Source organism: Dreissena polymorpha, chromosome 9 (genome assembly GCF_020536995.1).
Source record: "Dreissena polymorpha isolate Duluth1 chromosome 9, UMN_Dpol_1.0, whole genome shotgun sequence".
Lineage (NCBI taxonomy): Eukaryota > Metazoa > Mollusca > Bivalvia > Myida > Dreissenidae > Dreissena > Dreissena polymorpha.
Genome location: NC_068363.1, coordinates 40,792,651 through 40,811,977, shown reverse-complemented (window position 1 = coordinate 40,811,977; position 19,327 = coordinate 40,792,651). Strand labels below are relative to the sequence as shown.

The 19,327-nt window shown below is 35.5% G+C and overlaps 1 protein-coding gene across 1 annotated transcript in view; it reads right to left on the bottom strand.

The window, feature by feature from the left end:
* LOC127845980 (low-density lipoprotein receptor-related protein 2-like) overlaps positions 1-18,582 on the bottom strand; it is a 32,913-nt gene extending 14,331 nt beyond the window's left edge. Inside the window, exons 1-5 of the mRNA XM_052377159.1 lie at positions 18,452-18,582; positions 11,185-11,659; positions 10,474-10,726; positions 10,194-10,353; positions 9,768-9,878 (exon numbers count right to left, since the gene is read on the bottom strand). Of these exons, the coding sequence (XP_052233119.1) occupies positions 9,768-9,878; positions 10,194-10,353; positions 10,474-10,726; positions 11,185-11,659; positions 18,452-18,521 (1,069 nt within the window). The 5' untranslated portion in view covers positions 18,522-18,582. The remainder of the gene's footprint in view (positions 1-9,767; positions 9,879-10,193; positions 10,354-10,473; positions 10,727-11,184; positions 11,660-18,451) is intronic.
* Positions 18,583-19,327: the final 745 nt, after the last annotated feature.

The window sequence follows — 19,327 nt, the reverse complement described above, 5'->3', positions numbered from 1 at the left end:
GAGTAATACCTGAACACCTTATATGATACTGTATTGCGCTTGAACAAAGAAAAATAACACTTAAATAATATTAATTAGTTTACCTTTCGAATAAAAATATAAACAATAGATTTCATATCTCGGAAAGAGAGCTATATATAACTCAATACAAACGAAATATTAACCTTCCGATGATATTATAACGCCGCGTCAAAAATGGGACTTTTTCAACGTTGTGTTACATAAAGCAGACGAATACCAAGCGTCAAGCCTTCAGAATCCAGTTGCATGAGTAAAACATTTAAAATAATCCGCATAAGGCCCTATTTGTTTCTAAAAATGACATATCGAATGAAATTATTAAATGGCAAACCAGATTAAAAATCGGTAGCTATATGTGTATGACTTGCTGAGCTAATGATCAACTTTTGTTTTCAGAATTTATGGTAGTATTCATTTCATTGTATACACATAATGTTCATTTGATCAGTACTTCAAAAAGTGGAACGAATCTGGACAACACAACAAAAACGTTTCACAAAGTATTCATTAGTTTGTAGCCGTCTCAACGTTATAACTTATATGGTGCTTGAAATAGTGGGCACTTATTTGAATATGATGGTCTTGCAAAGAATTTCAAATATTTTCATTATTTCTAAAAGAACATTTTCTCTGTCATATAAAGAAAGCTCCAAACATAATTATGCTGATATTTGTTATAAAAACATACTGTGTCAACCCTTTTGTCTAGACATAACATGCTTTGCCCTGAAATTTATAACAACATATAGTGAATAATTCAGGATCAATGTCGCACCCTATATTTGCAACTTGTTGCCAATTCCTGGTTGGATCCAATGCCCATCGCCAGCCAGATGCCCGAAGTGCAGGCATCAGGACGGCATGTGACATGCTGTGACAAATGTCTCCACACTAACTGGAGTTATTAAAAAGAATCATTTTATCATATATTTTTTAGTTTAGTGAAAGTTAGCTTGACCCAACTTGCCTCAAATGCTGAATCTTTATGCTGGCTTACCGTATTCAAAGTTGTATCAAGGTTGGTATATGCCAACTAAAGTTACTGATTAACAAACACTTAAATTTAAACCTAAATTATATAAATAAAAATGGGACATTATTCTGCTAAATTGCAGGTCACATTTATGGCCCATGGTCAGTAAACATTTATAATGACCACTTAGACATACGCTAGTATTTTATAAAAATTGAATGTCAACCGAAGATTTTATATTTCGTACACGGTTCTGAAAGTAAATTTGCAAATGTGCATGGTCTTTGACCACTGTTGATGTAAAATACGTCCATTCATAAATATTCAACAAGTTTCCTTTTCATTTAATTAATTTTATTTAGATTGGACTGGTTTGAATATGCAATTAATAACAAGTATCAACTCTGAGCTCTATTATTCATAGCAACAATAATCTTAGGGAGGCTGTTCATAACTTTTGTAATGATGTGTCGTTATTGCGATAAAATTAGTTGCATGTAACCTTTGTGTTGTTAACATTAGGAACTTCCAGAAAACCAGAAACATATTCAACCATCTATGTTTTTAACACGTAAGATATTTCCTGTCTATATTTAACGTCATTTTGGTCTGATATTGATATTTGTGTCGAAAATAAATAAGTTACCCTTAAAGAATAATATAATCATCTGTATTGAAACAATTCTTCATGTAAGGAAGAGGCTGACAACCCCGTTAGGCTACTGTTTTTATAGATAATAGTTTAACGCGGATTAGTCAATGTTGTTTTAGCGTCACGTGATTTTCTAGCGTATATAAACTGTATCTTGAAGAGTCGAGTTTAGTTTGGATCCTGTCACCGAAAGAAGCGTGTCAAGAGGAAAAGGGCAATTGATTGTTAATACAAAATAGAGTATATTAGGTAGTTTTGGATTCACAGTAGTCTCCTAGCAATGTTAGGGATGAACTGAGTCAAAACATTCCATATAGCTTAACTCTGTTAGAAGAACGGAGCATTAGCAGACCGGTGCCCGGGTATTCCTGGTGTAGATCTAGTAGCTTCTGTGTGACGGTGCTATTGCAGGAATAGGTTCCATGCTCGAGGTTTGGAGTGCATGGCGGGTTTTCCTGTGTAGATCTAGTAGCTTCTGTAAGACGGTGCTATTGCAGGAATATGATCCATGCTCGAGGTTTGGAGTGTATGGTGACTCCAGTTTTGAAACGCCCAGATAGAATTGTATTGTCCACTGTGTGCATGATAAAAGTGTGCACTGTTTTAGGGCATAGGTATTTTAGCCGGCGTAGTGAAAGCACGGTGACTGTATTTAATAATTGCCCAGGCAGGCGTTTTTTAGGTGTCTCAGTTATTGTTGTTAGTTTTGATTGAAGTTAATAAATACGTGTTTATATGCCCAAATCAGTTGTTTACAATATCTAATTATAAGCCAGGTAGGCTGGAGTAATAGTATCCGTATATCTAAACAGTGTGATCACACCCCCGTATACGTTAGAGAATTTGGCGACCAACGTGGGGCTCATATATTAATTTCATTGGAAATTAGCTTACCCGAGGAATAGTTTGAAAGTGCAGACTAATCATGGCTGAAGTTGGACAGCCAAGTAGTGAAGAATATAGGAGATTGAGGGTGAAAATTGAGCTACTCGAACTTAAGAATCAAATATTAAAATTGGAGCAGGAACTGGCTGATGGGTATCGGTGCAACGATCGGACAGTAGATAGTTTTACTGCATCAACACCACGTTATAGAGACGACCGAACACAAGACAACATAGGCCTCAGCGCCTTGCACCATTTAAAGATAGCATGAGGCCTGAGAGGTTCGTGACTGAGCGGCATAACACTGGTAGGCATGGCAGCGGCATCGGACAGGATGTCTTCAAGGCAGATACTGATAATCAAAAGAAAAATACAGTCATGAAACCAGCAACATATGATGGTTCGGCCACTTGAAATAATTATAGAGCGCATTTTGAAGCATGTGCTAAGTTAAACAGATGGACAGATGAAGAGGAATTATTGTATCTATTCTTCTCCTTAAGGGGGCAGACACAGGGTGTGTTCGGTAATTTGAACACAGGTACCACCAACTACAAAGAACTAGTGAGAGCTCTAGAAGAAAGGTTTTCACCGCAAAATCAAACGGAGCTTTACAGAGTTCAGCTCTGACCGATGACAGAAGCCATCTGAATCTATGGCAGAACTTGGTCAAGATATAAAACGCCTTACCAATCTTGCCTATCCCAGTGCACCAAATGAAGTGAGACTGAAAGTAAAAAAGGCAAGGCCTTTAGACCTGAATGATGCCGTCCGCCATGTGGTTGAGCTAGAAGCATTCTATAGGTCAGAGAAAACGTATCAAGAACAAGTAAGATCTACTTCTATAAATGACGATGAATTGCAAGGTTTAAGAGAAATGATATGCAAGCTCACCGATGCCGTACTGGAAATACATTCGTGTAATTTGCCAACTAATGCAACAAGACAAGGCGATGAAAGAAAAGGGACCACCAGGTAAGACATTTGCACAAACAGCAACTGACCAGCGACGTGCATCTGAACGCAGGTATTATAAGCGAAAGTGTAATGAGTGTGGATCAGAAGAACATCTGAGACGACAATGCCCTAAAATTAGAGGTCAGGGAACATGCAATGCTGGTAAAAAGTCAGAACCCACTAATCATGTCATAAATCAGACAGAAAGACAAGCCACTGGACTGTACACATCTGCGGAAATCGATCAGCTACCTGTCGAGTGTTTAATTGATACTGGGGCATCATTGACACTTATCTCCTCAAGGTTGTGGAATGAAATAAATTCGAACCATACCATCGATGCATTTGAGACACCACTAGTGTCTGCATCGAGAGATTATCTTGATCACAGATTCCAGTGGTAATAGTCGAGCTCGATGAAGATGTAATTATTGGCATGGACTTTATGAAAAATTACGACGTATCGATCGATATCAAATCCAAAAAAATGAATGTGCAAGGTCAGACCGTACTGCTCAATTATACTGGAAGTAATGGAAGTTTCAGGATTGTGCTAGCGGAGGAGATATATGTCCCGGCCAGGTCGGAGATCATAGTTAAAGGCAGTATGAGTCAACCTGGTATAAAAAGATATCAACAGGGGCTCGTCGAAACAAGCGAATGTTTTGCGAAATTGTGTCAAGGGATAGTGGGTAGATCGTAAGTAATTGTTGATGAATGTATACCCGTATGGCGTATGGCGAATTTTTCCTCCGAAGTTCAGACGCTGTATAAAGGCTCAAATGAAGCAGTGTTGAGCCCAGTGGAAACAGTTGAACAACGGTTGAATGTTTCAACAATTGAAAAAAAGTCTTCCTGATCATGTGAAAGATCTTTATAATAGGTTCATAGAGGGAATGACTCCACGAGAAGCCCTAGAAGTAGAATCTTTATCATTGAAGTACTCGGACGTTTTTTAGAAAACGATTATGACATTGGTAAAACAGGCATAATCAAACAACGGATAAACACAGAAGATGCACATTCCGTTAGGCAGCCAATGCGCCAAGTCCTTGTACATAGGCGTGATGAAGTGGAGAAACAAGTAAATGAAATGTTGGAACATGATATCATAAGCACATCTACAAGTTCCTGATCTAGTTGAATTGTACTTAAAAAGAAAAGACGGTTCCAGTCGTTTCTGTGTCGATTACCGTAAGCTTAACTTTGACAGACGCATATCCTCTCCCACGGGTAAACGAGTCTTTAGAACAACTCTCAGGTGCGGCATTATTTTCATGCCTTGATTTGAGCTCTGGGTATTGGCAGGTTAAAATTGACAAGGGCGATTTGCCTAAGACAGCATTTACCACTCGTAAAGGACTGTTTGAATTCAACACCATGTCATTTGGTTTGTGCAATACACCTGCTACATTCGAGCGTTAAATGGAAGCAGTATTAACAGGGTTACATTGGAGTATATGCTTAATCTATCTAGATGACATTATTTTGGTAGGAAAGGATTTCAAGGACAATATTTTAAACTTGGGAACTATTTTCTCGCGGTTCCGGTTGGCCGGTCTCAAATTAAAACCCAAGAAATGCCAGCTCTTCAAGACCGCAGTTGAGTTTCTGGGGCATGTTATCAGCAAGGAAGGAGTGTATACAGACCCCTGGAAGATAGAATGTGTAAAGGAATGACCTACGCTAGAACCCATTACTGATGTGCTATCATTCCATGGTCTTTGCAGTTACTATCGTCGCTTCATACCGAACTATTCAACTGTAGCAAAATCGCTATATAAGCTGATCGAGAATGGCAAGAAGTTCGAGTGGCATCAAGAACGCGCGGACGCCTTATTTACGCTTAAGCAAAAGCTGATTACGGCGTCAATGCTAGCTCAACCAGACTTCTCGTGTCCATTCATACTGGATACAGATGCTAGTGACTTTGCGATAGGTTCCGTATTGTCACAGAAGATAGACAACCAGGAGAAGGTTGTCGCCTTTGCGAGCAGAACACTGTCATCTCCAGAAAATAAATATTTTGTGACCCGAAAGGAGCTGCTTGCACGTGTCTACTTTTTCAAATATTTTAGACATTATTTATATGGAATACACTTTGTAGTAAGAACAGGTCATGGATTAGTACACTGGCTCATGAATTAAAAAAACCCAGAAGGACAGGTTGCCAGATAGATAGAAAATGTTTCATCATACCCGATGACAATTGAACACAGAAATGGTAAATTACACGGAAATGCGGATGCCTTGAGTCGTATCCCGTGCAGGCAATGCGGACAGATAGACGATATAGAAAATAAAGATACACAGGTCACACAAACGATTTTCAATATTTCATCGTTTGTGGAAAGTGATGATTTAAAAACACTTAAAAAAAACTGACCATGACCTTTGAACTGTAATGAGTTGGGTTATATCTGGACAAAAACCATCATTCAATGACATAGCTTCTGAGAGCTATTATGTTAAATCGTTATGCAACCAATATGAACTACTAATGGTCATTGTTGGGATACTGGTACGAAAGTGGGATGACACTGCCTTGAAACAGACACTTTGTCAAGTAGTTGTCCCATCTAAATAACGTCGAAAAATACTTACACATGCCCACGATATTAAATTATCCAGACATTTAGGATTGAGAAAAACATTGGGAAAAATCAGACAGAAATATAACTGGCCTGGTGTACAACGTGACGTTAGAAGATACATAAGTGGGTGTGAAACCTGCTTAAAAAGTAAAAGATCAATACCGACAAAACAGGCACCTATGCATGTTGTCCGTAGTGGATATCCGATGGTGAGGATCGCAATCGACATTTTAGGAGAACTTCCAGAGACTGAACAAGGAAACCGTTATATACTTGTTATCGCGGACTGCTTCACGAAGTGGACAGAATGCTTTCCTATGAGGAATATTGAGGCTGGGTCGGTTGCCATATTGCTATTGGAAAATGTAAAAGCAAGATTTGGAGTTCCAATGCAAATACATTCCGACCAAGGAAGAAAGGTTCGAAAGTCGACTTTTTCAGGAAATGTGTTACCTCCTTTGTATCAATAAAACTAGAATCACACCGTATCATACACAATATGACGGGATGGTAGAGATATTTAACAGAACCTTGGTTACAATGCTCAGCGCATATGTTATTGAAAACCACAGAAATTGGGATGAAAAAATACCGTATGTATTAATGGCATACAGAAGTTCCGAACATGAAAGTACAGGCATGAGCCCAAATATGATAATGCTCGGACGAGAGGTATCTACTCCTTTCGATCTAATTTACAAGTTACCATCAGGCAAAAGACATATACCTACGCATGAATATGTCTGGGAGCTACAGGAACGTATAGAGAATGCGCACACCATAGTACGTAATAACACTACCAACGCAATACGACGTCAAAAAGCGATATACGATAAACGGACAGCATACAAACACTTTGAAATGGGTGATAAAGATTTAGTGTACTTTCCAGACAGAAAGATTGGGACATCCTCGAAACCAACGTCATTTTGGCGCGGCCCCTATTCTATACTGGCTAAGTTGTCAGATGTTCTGTATTAGGTACATTGTGGTAGAAATCGTTCGGAACAAATCATTCACTGTGATAGGTTACGAAAGTGTAGGAATCAACTGCTATCAGGAAAAAGTAAGTGTTCCATGGGTCTATGTGTTTTCTACTTTCAGGTCACAAATGGCAAAAACAAAGGTTACACCTAGAAAGCTGCCAATATGTCCGATGTGCAAGACCGGCGTTGCCTTCGAAGTAAGATTTGAAGACCATTTAAAAGATTGCGAGAAAACAAAAGAAGAGCGGGACAAAGTGACTTGCGAGACATTCGGCGTCGTCTTCAAAAACGTGCTTATTATTACAAACACGTTAAAAATCTACATGGCTCATAGAAGAAAAGCCCCGACAATGAGACAGACGACGGCTGGGGCTCGTACAAAGATCCCGACATTAGTATTGGAGAAACGAGCTATGTAGGCGAAAGGGTCGTCAGGGCATGTGGGACTGGAGACGGGATCGAGCCAGTAGAATGTCGAGCACAAGATGAAATAAAATTGGGACGAACTGTCAGGAAGGCAACAACACAGTTGATGCCCGGGCCTCAAAGGCGACACTGTCTCTCGGCCGCGAGCAAAAATGCCACAGAGGAGCCAACCCAGCCGGATCAGCCCAAGCCTGGAAAGAGGGCTTATGTTGAGTTTGTTCGTTCCAGTGATGGAAGGTTTAAAACTTAGAAACTGCGTGTACAGGAATGCGGAAAGGTCCGCTATGAAACTACATCCACGTGCTCTAATGTGGTACCGATGGCAACGGTTAAGTTGTGCCTTGTGGATATGGTTGGACAGGGACATGTGGATGTACGGGACATATATGTTGAGGCAGATGCGGAAGGTGAAATCACCGGGTCTCTGAACATTAAAGATTAAACTCTTTAAGGGACTGTCATGATCAATAAAGTTAGAACTTTTACATAGTTGACAGAACTGTTTGAAAATTATTTTCTTTGTATTTGTTTATATTAATATGGACTGTGCAAAGTAACACATTATATGTAAATGTGTGAATTTCCATTGTTTTCATATTTTTTTATCCATGCGGGTTTCATGAACCTAGCGGAGGGGGTAATGTAACGACGTGTCGTTATTGCAATAAAATAAGTTGCATGTAACCTTTGTGTTTGTTTACATTAAGAACTTCCGGAAAACCAGAAACATATTCAACCATCTAACGTAAGATATTTCCTGTCTATATTTAACGTTATTTTGGTCTGATTTATATACATGTAAGTGCCGAAAATAAATAAGTTACCCTAAAAGAATAGTATAATCATCTGTATTGATAAAATTCTTCATGTAAGGAAGAGGCTGACACCCCCGTTAGGCTACTGTTTCGATAGATAATAGTTTAACCCGGATAAGTCAATGTTGTAGCGTCACGTGATTTTCTAGCGTATATAAACGGTGTCTTGAAGAGTCGAGTTTAGTTTGGATCCTGTCACCAAAAGGAGCGTGTCGAGAGGAAAAGGTCAATTGATTGTTAATACAAAATAGAGTATATTAGGTAGTTTTTACTTCAAAGTAGTCTCCTAGCAATGTTAGGGATGAACTGAGTCAAAATATTCCATATATCTAAACTCTGTTAAAAGAACGGAGCATTAGCAGACCGGTGCCCGGGTTTTCCTGGTGTAGATCTAGTTGCTTTTGTGTGACGGTAATATTGTAAGAATAGGCTCCATGCTCGAGGTTTGGAGTGCATGGCGGTGTTTCCTGTGTAGATCTAGTAGTTTCCGTGAGACGGTGCTATTGCAGGAATAGGATCCATGCTCGAGGTTTGGAGTGTATGGTGACTCCAGTTTTGAAACGCCCAGATAGAATTGTATTGTTTACTGTGTGCATGATAATAGTGTGACCTGTTTTAGGGCATAGGCATTCTAGCCGTCGTAGTGAAAGCACGGTGACTGTATTTAATAATTGCCCAGGCAAGCGTTTTTTAGGTGTCTCAGTTATTGTTTTAGTTTAGAGTGAAGTTAATTAATTCATGTTTATATGCCCCAATCAGTTGTTTAGAATATCTAATAATTAGCCAGGTAGGCTGAAGGAATATATTCGTTTATCTTAACAGTGTGATCACACCCCCGTATACGTTACACTTTCACTGACTTCATTAGCAATACAGTATGCAGTTCAAAAAGCGTTTACATAATGATTGCCTTGTAACACATGTCATTAAAGTAAATACAATTTAAAAAAAAACTTACATGATGCATTTATCCGCACCAGAATAACGTTTAATTACGTTTTTTACCAAATTATTATTTTTTCAATCGAGATTTAAAAATATAACCTGTTGATTCTTCTGATCATGGTCAATTCGTATCAAAGGGAGAAAACTATGCACGAAGAGAAACCATAATTTATCTCCCAAATACAGCAGCATGACTCGTTTTCCGTTTACCGATTTTACCAAATCAAGAAAGGTAAATGGGACCAGTCACTTCGTTTCAAGTTTCAAAAACTGATTTTCTTATATACATATAAATTGAAACGAAATATGAAAAAAGAATACGTTTCGTGGTTTGTTTTATAATAAGTATTATAACACAAATATATAAAATATCAAATGGGTTTTCGTATTAGGTTATGGTTTCGGTGATTAGAAAATCGGAATATGAACTACTAGTAATATTTGGTTTTCAATTTTTTTGTTGACTAATGAAAAACGATAAATGAAACCCCGGTATATATAATGACCCCTTACCTGAACACGTGCGTCCATCCGCATTCAACGTAAAACCCTCACGACACAGACACACGAGTCCTGTCGTTTCGCTCACACAAATACTCTCACAAGGATTGTTTGAACAGTGATCTGTATAGTACGTAAATATATGATTACACATCTTATACCTTTTATACATGTAAGACGTTACAATTTAACAAGAAAACTTTAACATATTGGACTAATACAATAAACGTGAATTAATGCTGCTTCAAAAATATAAACCGTATATTTTAATAGGAAGTTAACAGTCTGCTGGCTTCATTAAGATCTTCCTGTGATAATAATAATATAAATGGTAAACCGAGAATTTCATATTGAAAATAATCTATTTATTTAATTACGTATTTACATCAATTTATCAATTCACATAAATCAATTCATGGGATTGAAGCATTGGTAAACCTGTTATCGTAGGTTGTGGTGCATAAAAAGCCACGCATGTTATTTTCGAGTTGTTATATCGAACAAGAGGCCAGCTTTTGTCGTTAATGCCAGTATCCTTGCTAAAAAGACGTACTTTTCCTCCTACGATTGGATCAAAATCTGTTGCAAACACAACGTCCTGAAAAAAAACCACAATCATTTCACTGACTGAGAAAATATAATTGCCGAGTATACCGCAAATGAATAATCAATGAGTCAATGAGAAATGAACCCAAAACCAACTATTACAAATACTTACGAAAAATACTTGTATATCGGAAAAGGTAGTGTGCAATATTTTTTTGACAGTCGATCGTTCTGTTCCATCTAAATTTGATCGCTCCACAGAGTCGAGAACAGAGTCAACCCAGTACAGCTTTGATGATGCAATGTCGACATCAAGGGCTGTGGGATAGACTATGTCCTGATACAATATGATTATACGGGCGGTTCCAGATAGTGAGGAACGCTCAATCTTCGGCAATGATCCAACGTCGCTCCAAAACAAAAACCTTGATGATAAAGATATACATATGCGTTTAAACAAACTCGAAGTGTTCATGAAAATTATATCTTTTTGAAGAAAAATACTTTTAATAACATAGTGGCAAGGGGGCAACATAAGGTTATTTTATTATGTATTAATTATTAATTAAAATAGCGCTATAATTAGACACCTAATTCTGCACAAATTACCTTAATTGATCCAAAACCAATTTATGGCAGCTTTCTTTGAACAATTGAATAAAACGCACAATGCTTATTTAAGACCAACTGGTGTGCTTTGATTTGATTCGGGTTAAATAAAAAAAATATTTCTATAGTTGAATTATACATAGTGATTGGAAATACTTAACATACATACTTACCTGTTTCCGTGCACAAAATCTTCAAACATGATTTTTATTGTTTGGAACAATACATTTGCGTTCAAATCATGCAACAACGAAATGTCATGAAAGCAACTAACTTGTGAATGGGATCAACAGCAATTCCAGTAGGCTTCTCGACGTTATCATAAACCAGGATTCGATAAGGTCCATCAGTTCCATTAGTGCGCAAAGACTGTAATGCGATCCATTTGTACGTAGGATCTGTCCAGTAAATATTGTTTGAAATCCAATCTAAAGCTATCTTTAAATTACTCCTAGAAAGTCCTGAATGCAAATTGATTGCGGTGTCTTTTTGGAAACCGTTTTCGGGGTAAAAATTAAGCCTTTGAATATTCCCTGTGTAGCGGTTATAAAAGTAGATCAGTTTTCGGGCGTAGTCGACATCAATGGCCATTGGTTGTTCTAAGTCGTTCGAGAACGTAATTGTCTGTTGACGTGGTGTGTCTATTAATGTGTTGCCAGAATTCGTCTCAATCGGTAGTGCGAAAAAATGTGCGCTATTAGGACCACCCTTAATTGATCCAAGAGCCAGATACCCCGCTGACAAGGAATCTGAAAAATATGTTCAACAAACATTATAAAAATGCATGTCGATTATTCAACGAATGGTCTAACGCTATTAAGGAACACTATATATTTAAGGTGTCATCACAAAATATTTATGTGCGTCTCTCATGGAAAAGTATGGTATTGGTATTTTAGCTTTGCATCTTAACTCTCTGCACGAAGTGACTATTTTGCGTTGATATCATGATATCACACATTCATATTTTACTTTTAGATTGTTCAGTTGATCGTTCGTCCGAAAGTTAAATCCACTATCATTTGTGAAAAGCGACTGTAAAAAGTGATCGTTATTACCTCACATAGCATGCAGCAATACATTTGATCGAATACGGACTCTGTAATAAAGTTATAAAGCCTTAATTACAATTGAGAACAATACAATCAATGCCTATAAGTTTATATTCTTAATATTTCAAGTAATTGTACATGCGATACATTAAGATATATGCGTAATAATTGAAAACCTAATTCCCCTTTTATAAACAGTACGTACTCGAATCATCATTCAGTGACTTTAGAAAAGTTCATTTGCTTTGTTATGCCATTTTGTAGCATCAAATGTATATACGCGAATATATGAAAATCAATCAATCCACTTGAAGCTATTGCTTTACGCTCACAAGTCCATTATTATTTACAGTTCTCATGAATTACAAAATTGGAAATTATTTTTAAAATAATTTAAAAAAATATGTGTTTGTGAAACACTATGTCCCCCTTTGATCTAGAAGGATGACCTTGACCTTGTCTTTTTACAACTTAAAATGTGCAGCTCTATGAGATACACATGCATGCCAAATATGAAGTTGCTATCTTCAATATTGCAAAAGTAATGGCAAATGTTAAAGTTTGACGCACACAAACCAACAAACAAACAAACAAACAGACAGGGCGAAAACAAGATGTCCACAAGTATAGACTACGGGGCATAAAAATGCAGCATTTTCTTAATTTACTCGTGTAAACACTACACGCATCCGAAAGACTGTATTAGTCCGTGCTGTAAGTGGGAAAGGTTAACACTTATTCATTTCTTCTCATGGTTTTCATAAGTAAAAAGTTGTTAATGCCGGGCCTTCTGAGAACGACAGAATACACTAAGCCTTCGCAGAAATCGCTTTTGTAAGTTACAACTGAAAGAGTTCCATGGTATGAGGAAGAATGTTGTACGAACGTTTTACTCGTACCCCGCACGAATATATACATGTAAGTCAGTTACCTTAATAAGTAGATGAGAAGCGAATATTTTACTTTTTCATATTTTATATTTCATGCAGTTGTAAGAGTTAACCTGTCTTCTCGTATCGCCGTTAGACGTCAACAAATGTGATCATATTATTTTTTTTTTATTAATATGCAATGCTTTTCTCAAAAGTTTTCATTACTAAATATTCGACCTAACTATGATTTGAATTTAATTATATAGCATGATGCCACTGCAATGAATAATGTTGATATTTATATGAGTATGCTTTTGATGGCGTTGGTGTTGTTGTTTAATAGCTGTTGAGGTTTATGATTATGGTGATGTTCTGCGTCTGATTATGATGATGGTGAGTAAGATATGGATAAGGATCGACAGGCAAATAAAATGATCAACATTATTTACTTTTGCAAGTTACTGTTTATGTATCTTCTTCAACTTGTACAAGTTCATACATTTATTAATTTTGTATTCTTCGAGTGCGTGTTTTAATGTAGTACAATTTGTACATGTTTTATTGTTGAATATAAACTGGTAAAGGTTTAATATTTTTTGAACAAGGTATACAAGTTTGTTTAAATATAAAATGCTAAAGTTTTAATAATTAAAAACAATGTTTAAATGTTGTGTTTGTTTTTTCGAAACGTTCTTATGAATAACTTGTATGAATTGAATGTTCTCAATGGCATTTGAAGTTATACTTAAGTCGTGTTGATCATAAAAATACGCATGGTGTTGTCATTAAAAATAAAAATCCCCATGCATATACGCGTATGATGAAATCTCTGCTGAACTTAATGTATATGTATATAGTCAAAAATGATATTGCATTTTTATTGATTATGCTAAATGTTATGACAGTATAAATCGTTCATTACTGTGGCACAACTTAATTACCGCACACATAAGCTCTCTAATGGTTTCTGCACTCAAAGCCATGTATTCATCAGTGAAATCATCCGTCAGGCTTACCAATAAAATATCCGAATACATCAAATCATACTCTGGTGTTAAACAAGGCGACCCGTGCTCAAGCATCCTATTCATGATGTTATGTTATGACATTATAGAGAATATTAATTCTAATATTGAAGGAATAATATCGATCAACGATATAAAAAAAATGTATTGTCTTATGCCGATGATCAAGTCCTATTTTCAACTTCGCACACATCAGCCTAACTTATGTTAAATGACATTGAAAAGTGTGGTAATACATATAAATTGAAAGAAAATTTTAGCAAAAAACACAAGTTGTTATTTTCGAAAAAAGTAACCGACAAACAAGTTTTAACTTTACACTAGATGAATATGGCGAAACATTAGAAATCGTCACATAATGAAAATACTTGGATGTAACTTTATTCAAAAACTGAAACTGATATAAAACAATAAAATCAATATCAGAAAACGGTAACAGAGCGCTTCATCGACTGTTATCTGTTGTAAAAAAAAATATGAGTTCCCAACTAAAGAAAAATTTAATCTTTTTAATAAATAAGTAACCCCGGTTCATCGCTATTCTGCTGCAATCTGGGGACAAGATTCTGGAAAAGAATTAGAGATTATTCATACACAATTTTTAAGAAAAATTATATGTGTCAACAAATCAACAAATCTATTAGCGCTATATGGCGAATTAGGACGATACCCCTTATCTGTCATTCGAAAATTACACATATTTTAATTTTTGTTTAAATAATTTCATGTTCTATGATCTCATAAAAATAACATATACATTACTGTTAAATGACGCAAATCAAAACATAACGTAGAACAAAAAAATTGGGCTTACCAAATCAAATCAATACTGGTGCAGCTAAGTTTAACTTATGTTTTGACTGATCAAGAAACCCTGACAGAAAAATCTGAACAGACATACACTTACAATCTAATTAAACAACGTTTATTTGATCATTACAAACAACACTGGTACAGTGAAATTTATAATTCGTCAAGACTAGATACATATTGTCGCATCAAGAATACATTTAATACATAATTATATCATGACATAATTACAATGAAACAATTTAAAATAACACTAACTCAATTCCGCCTATCATCACACAGCTTAGAAGTAGAACGAGGTCGATACCACTATATTGCTCGGGGTAACAGATTATGTAAATTTTGTAATCTTTATGTCGTAGAAAGTGAATATAATTTCTTATTAATATGCCCAATATACAAAGATATAAGAAAAACATATTTAAAGTTATGTTATCAAACATGGCCAACATTGAATAATTTTGACAGGTTAATGAGAACACAAAATAAAAAAGAAATAATTAATCTTTCAAAATGTATATATATAATGCGAATTGTTTAAGGAACAGTTTATAAACAGATTAATTCATCTATGTATACTATCTCAGAACTTGATGTAGAACAGTGTATTCTTATCTCATTATTTTTATTAGACACTGTCATTATCGATGTTAAAGGAACAAATTATATGTTATAAATCAGTTAAATCTTTGTTAACATCTACCATTTCTTCATTTTCATAATTATTATCATCCATATCGTCACACGTATGTATTTTGCATTTGGCTTAAAAGCAATTGTTATTCTTTACAGATAATGTTTTTGTTGTTGTTGTTGCTGTTATTGCAAAAAACGCCATTTAAATATACTTCTCAAAGTATACATGTTATTCAAAAGTTAAATGCTACAGGTTTTCCAAACTGTTAACTCATAATACAACTCACAGTTACCTTATCAATTTAAACATACAGTTATTTATATTGTGTATATTCGCTTGAGTCTACTGTCTCAGTGTAAATAACTACAGTTGTTCTTTGGTGCATTGTTGTCTTGCTAATCAGATAGTTGCATGTACATAAATAACAAACACCAGCTCAACGGTCGGAGACAAATGCTTTCCCCCCACATGGCACGGACACACGAAGTTTTGCAACAAAATTGACCATACGAGTTCATATTATCATCGTATTGCTTCTTCTCCTTTTAAATAAGATTTTAGTTGACACAGAATTTTGAACTTCTGTTAAAGCATCGTTTTAATAAATGGGCTGAGAATATTTTAGTATTATAACTAGGGGTCATCTACTGCCCAAGGCCAATTCACATGTGTAGTATCAAGCCAATCGGTCAACGCATTGACGAGTTATTGATCGGACACGATTTTAACACTTATTATGACAGTGACCTTCACCTTTGACCTTGTGACCCCAATTATAATAAGGCCCATCTACTGTCTAAGGCCAATGCACATGCGAAGTATCAAGCCAATCGGTGAATACGTTGATGAATTATTGATCGGAAGCGATTTAAAACTTAGTGTGACAGTGACCTTGACCTTTGACCTAGTGACTCTGATTTCAATTTGGCCCATCTACTGTCCATTGCCAATGTATAAGTGAAGAAGCAAGCCTTTCTGCCAATTCTATGACGAGTTATTGATCGAAAACGATTTTCACACTTATTGTTGCAGTGACATTGACCTTTGACCTAGTGACCGCAACTTAAATAGGGGTCATCTTCTGTCCAAGACAATGCACATGTGAAGTATCAAGCCAATCGGTCAATTCGTTCAAGAGTTATTGATCGGAAACTATTTTCACACTTATTGTGACAGTAACCTTGACCTTTAACCTAGTGATTCCAATTTCGATAGAGGTCATCTACTTTCCAAGGCCAATGTGCATGTGAAGTATCAAGCCAATCGGTCAATTCGTTGACGAGTTATTGATCGGAAACGAATTGATCTACCGACAGACCGACCGACGGACCGACCGACCGACATCCAGCAAAAACAATATACCACCTCAGCTTGGAATGGGGACATGAAAATACGGGAACATGCTGAACAATTAATTTAAAATAATTAATAACCCATCCGAACCATCGACTACAAAAAAGAATATAGTCACGGTAATTCAAAATGTTCACATTTCGACAAAAGCGTTATTTGTATTTTTAATATACAGTCGAATATGGATTGTGCAGGTCTAAATGCGGAAGTTTTAAAACTAAGTTATCGAAGGGTATGGATCGTGACTAGATTAACGATTTAATTTATGCAATAGCGCTTGCTATCTTGCGTTTGGTATTAAGATGTAACGGTTCCAGAACAGTTAATTATTTATTTATTTGAACTTTTTGTTAGAAATAACTTTCTTCACAAATATGAAAACATGCGTTAAAATTAAAGTTAGCTTATACGATCGGGGTCATATGCATTCTTCCGGAAATATATGAATTTGTTTAAATCACAAGACAGAACATTGTCGCACTTAGTGTTACAAGTAATTTCAAGTTAAATTCAATTAAATTAAAGTTAAATTTAATTAAATTAAGGTATTCTGTAAAGTATCATTTTGCCAACGAATAGGCGCGATAAAAAACTGAGCTTGGGTCGAATATTCTGCCATTATTTACCTATCAAACAGAACACTGAAAATACCGTTTGAACATTTTGAAGCCACATTTACGAGCAAACGCGAGATTGGATACGGGCAGCTTATGAGAATTACGTCGTGCTTCTAATGCTGCCCAAAGCCAATCTCGCGTTTTACCGTAAATGTTCGAATATTGTCGCGGGAAATTCACATAGAATATATTGTGACACAAACAATGAAAACGAGCATTTTGGATCTCGTTTTATATATGTTACCACATATATACTCATCTAGCGTTGAAATGTTGGATATTGCCATAAGGAACACTGGTTTTTGTATAGGTTAACTTTATTTTACGAAATATTTTACGAAATATTCCTTGCTTTTTTTAGTATTTATTTGGCTTAAATTTGCTAAATATGTTGTTTAACCATCAAATAGGTTCAATTTAACAAAATAGACTTGCTAAATAAAATATGCTTATTTAAAACTCACTGATGATTGTTTTGCCCACACAATTAAAATCACAAATGTTTGTTTTTCAGTTTTTATAAGTTAGCCCTATTGAAAAAGTCGGACCTTGGCATTGTTAACGGGGACGGGTGGGCGATTTCTTTACTGTTAAACATTGGTAATGCAGTCAAATAAATGTATTATCAAAGTGTTGGCGCCTCTTGCTGTGCTTTGTGATTTAACATATGTATTTTTTATTAATAAGTCTGGGTATTTGTTCATTCAATTCGTGGTTAAGAAAAATCAATAACAAGCCATGGTAAAATGAGAACATTCTCGTGACATGGTCATAATCATATCTTTAATTATTTTATATTTTGTATGTAAAGATGTAAATACAAATATTGATTATTGCTAAATAATGACTTGTAGTTATCGAGGCTTAGAAAACATAAATCACCAGTCATTGGCACAGGAAAACACTCTGGTATTATTCTAATTAACAACACTTTATTCGCCGCTTATTTATACGTCTTTGTGTCGCTTCATTTTTAATTAACATATACAAATGCTAACATTAAAACAGCATAAAATAACGAGATAAACATAAATAATATTAATAACATATCGTACTTTTGATTTATTCTTTGGTGAAATGTCTCTGAGCTGTTCTTTTATCCATGCAGCGATATCAACCAAAACTGTGCAGCGTTTATTTTAATAAATGCATTATTTGAACAATAAAGTACTTACCCACAACACCGATTTCATAAAATACACAAACAGTAACAATAAAGCGAAAATTCCACATTTTGATAAACATGTTGATCTCTCGATCGAAATGCAGTAAAGTGATTTGCGTCAACTTCACAATACGGAAGTTTTGAAACCGACCAGTTGAAATACAAAGTACCGTGACTAGGTTTGCTTTTTAAATAGCTTTTACAGCGTTTGCTTAAATCTACGTTATGACTCACCAGACTTTTGTTGATTGCACATGGGCAAGACAATGTATTCCTACGCAGCAGACAAAAGAAGTTCGTCTAAATAAGATTTACATGTCTTCAATCCAGTGTTAAACTGTCACAAACTACTTAAATTTAAATGTACATTGCAGAATAAAAATGCTTTGTTAATAGTCATTCATATAGTTTCTTTACATCCGATAGTTGCTGATGATTGTTATGTAGATCGACACGAACATAATATACTCTGTTTATATTAATTTTATATAATGGCCTATTTAATGCAATCTAAAACACGAAAGAATTGTCAGTTAAACAATTGATTCTATAACAGCATTTCTTTTGACTTTTAAAATGCGTAGATTTTTTATTTAGACGATTGGATGCTACCAACGTGGGAAATAAATGTAAGTTAAAATGACCTCTCAAAAGATACTCTAATACTTCATACGTTTATTTTACACTTGACACAAACAGTACTATGCATGTAAGTTTGATTTAGTGATACGTTTAGTACATGCGAGATGTCCATGTGCGGTGAACTGAGCTGCAGAATGACAATAAGAAAATAAAAAAATAAAAAAACAAGCTTTTTTATGCTTGGCTTTAAAAAATCGATTATATATCTGATTATTTTCAAACGTTTTGTTTATACGGAAGGTTT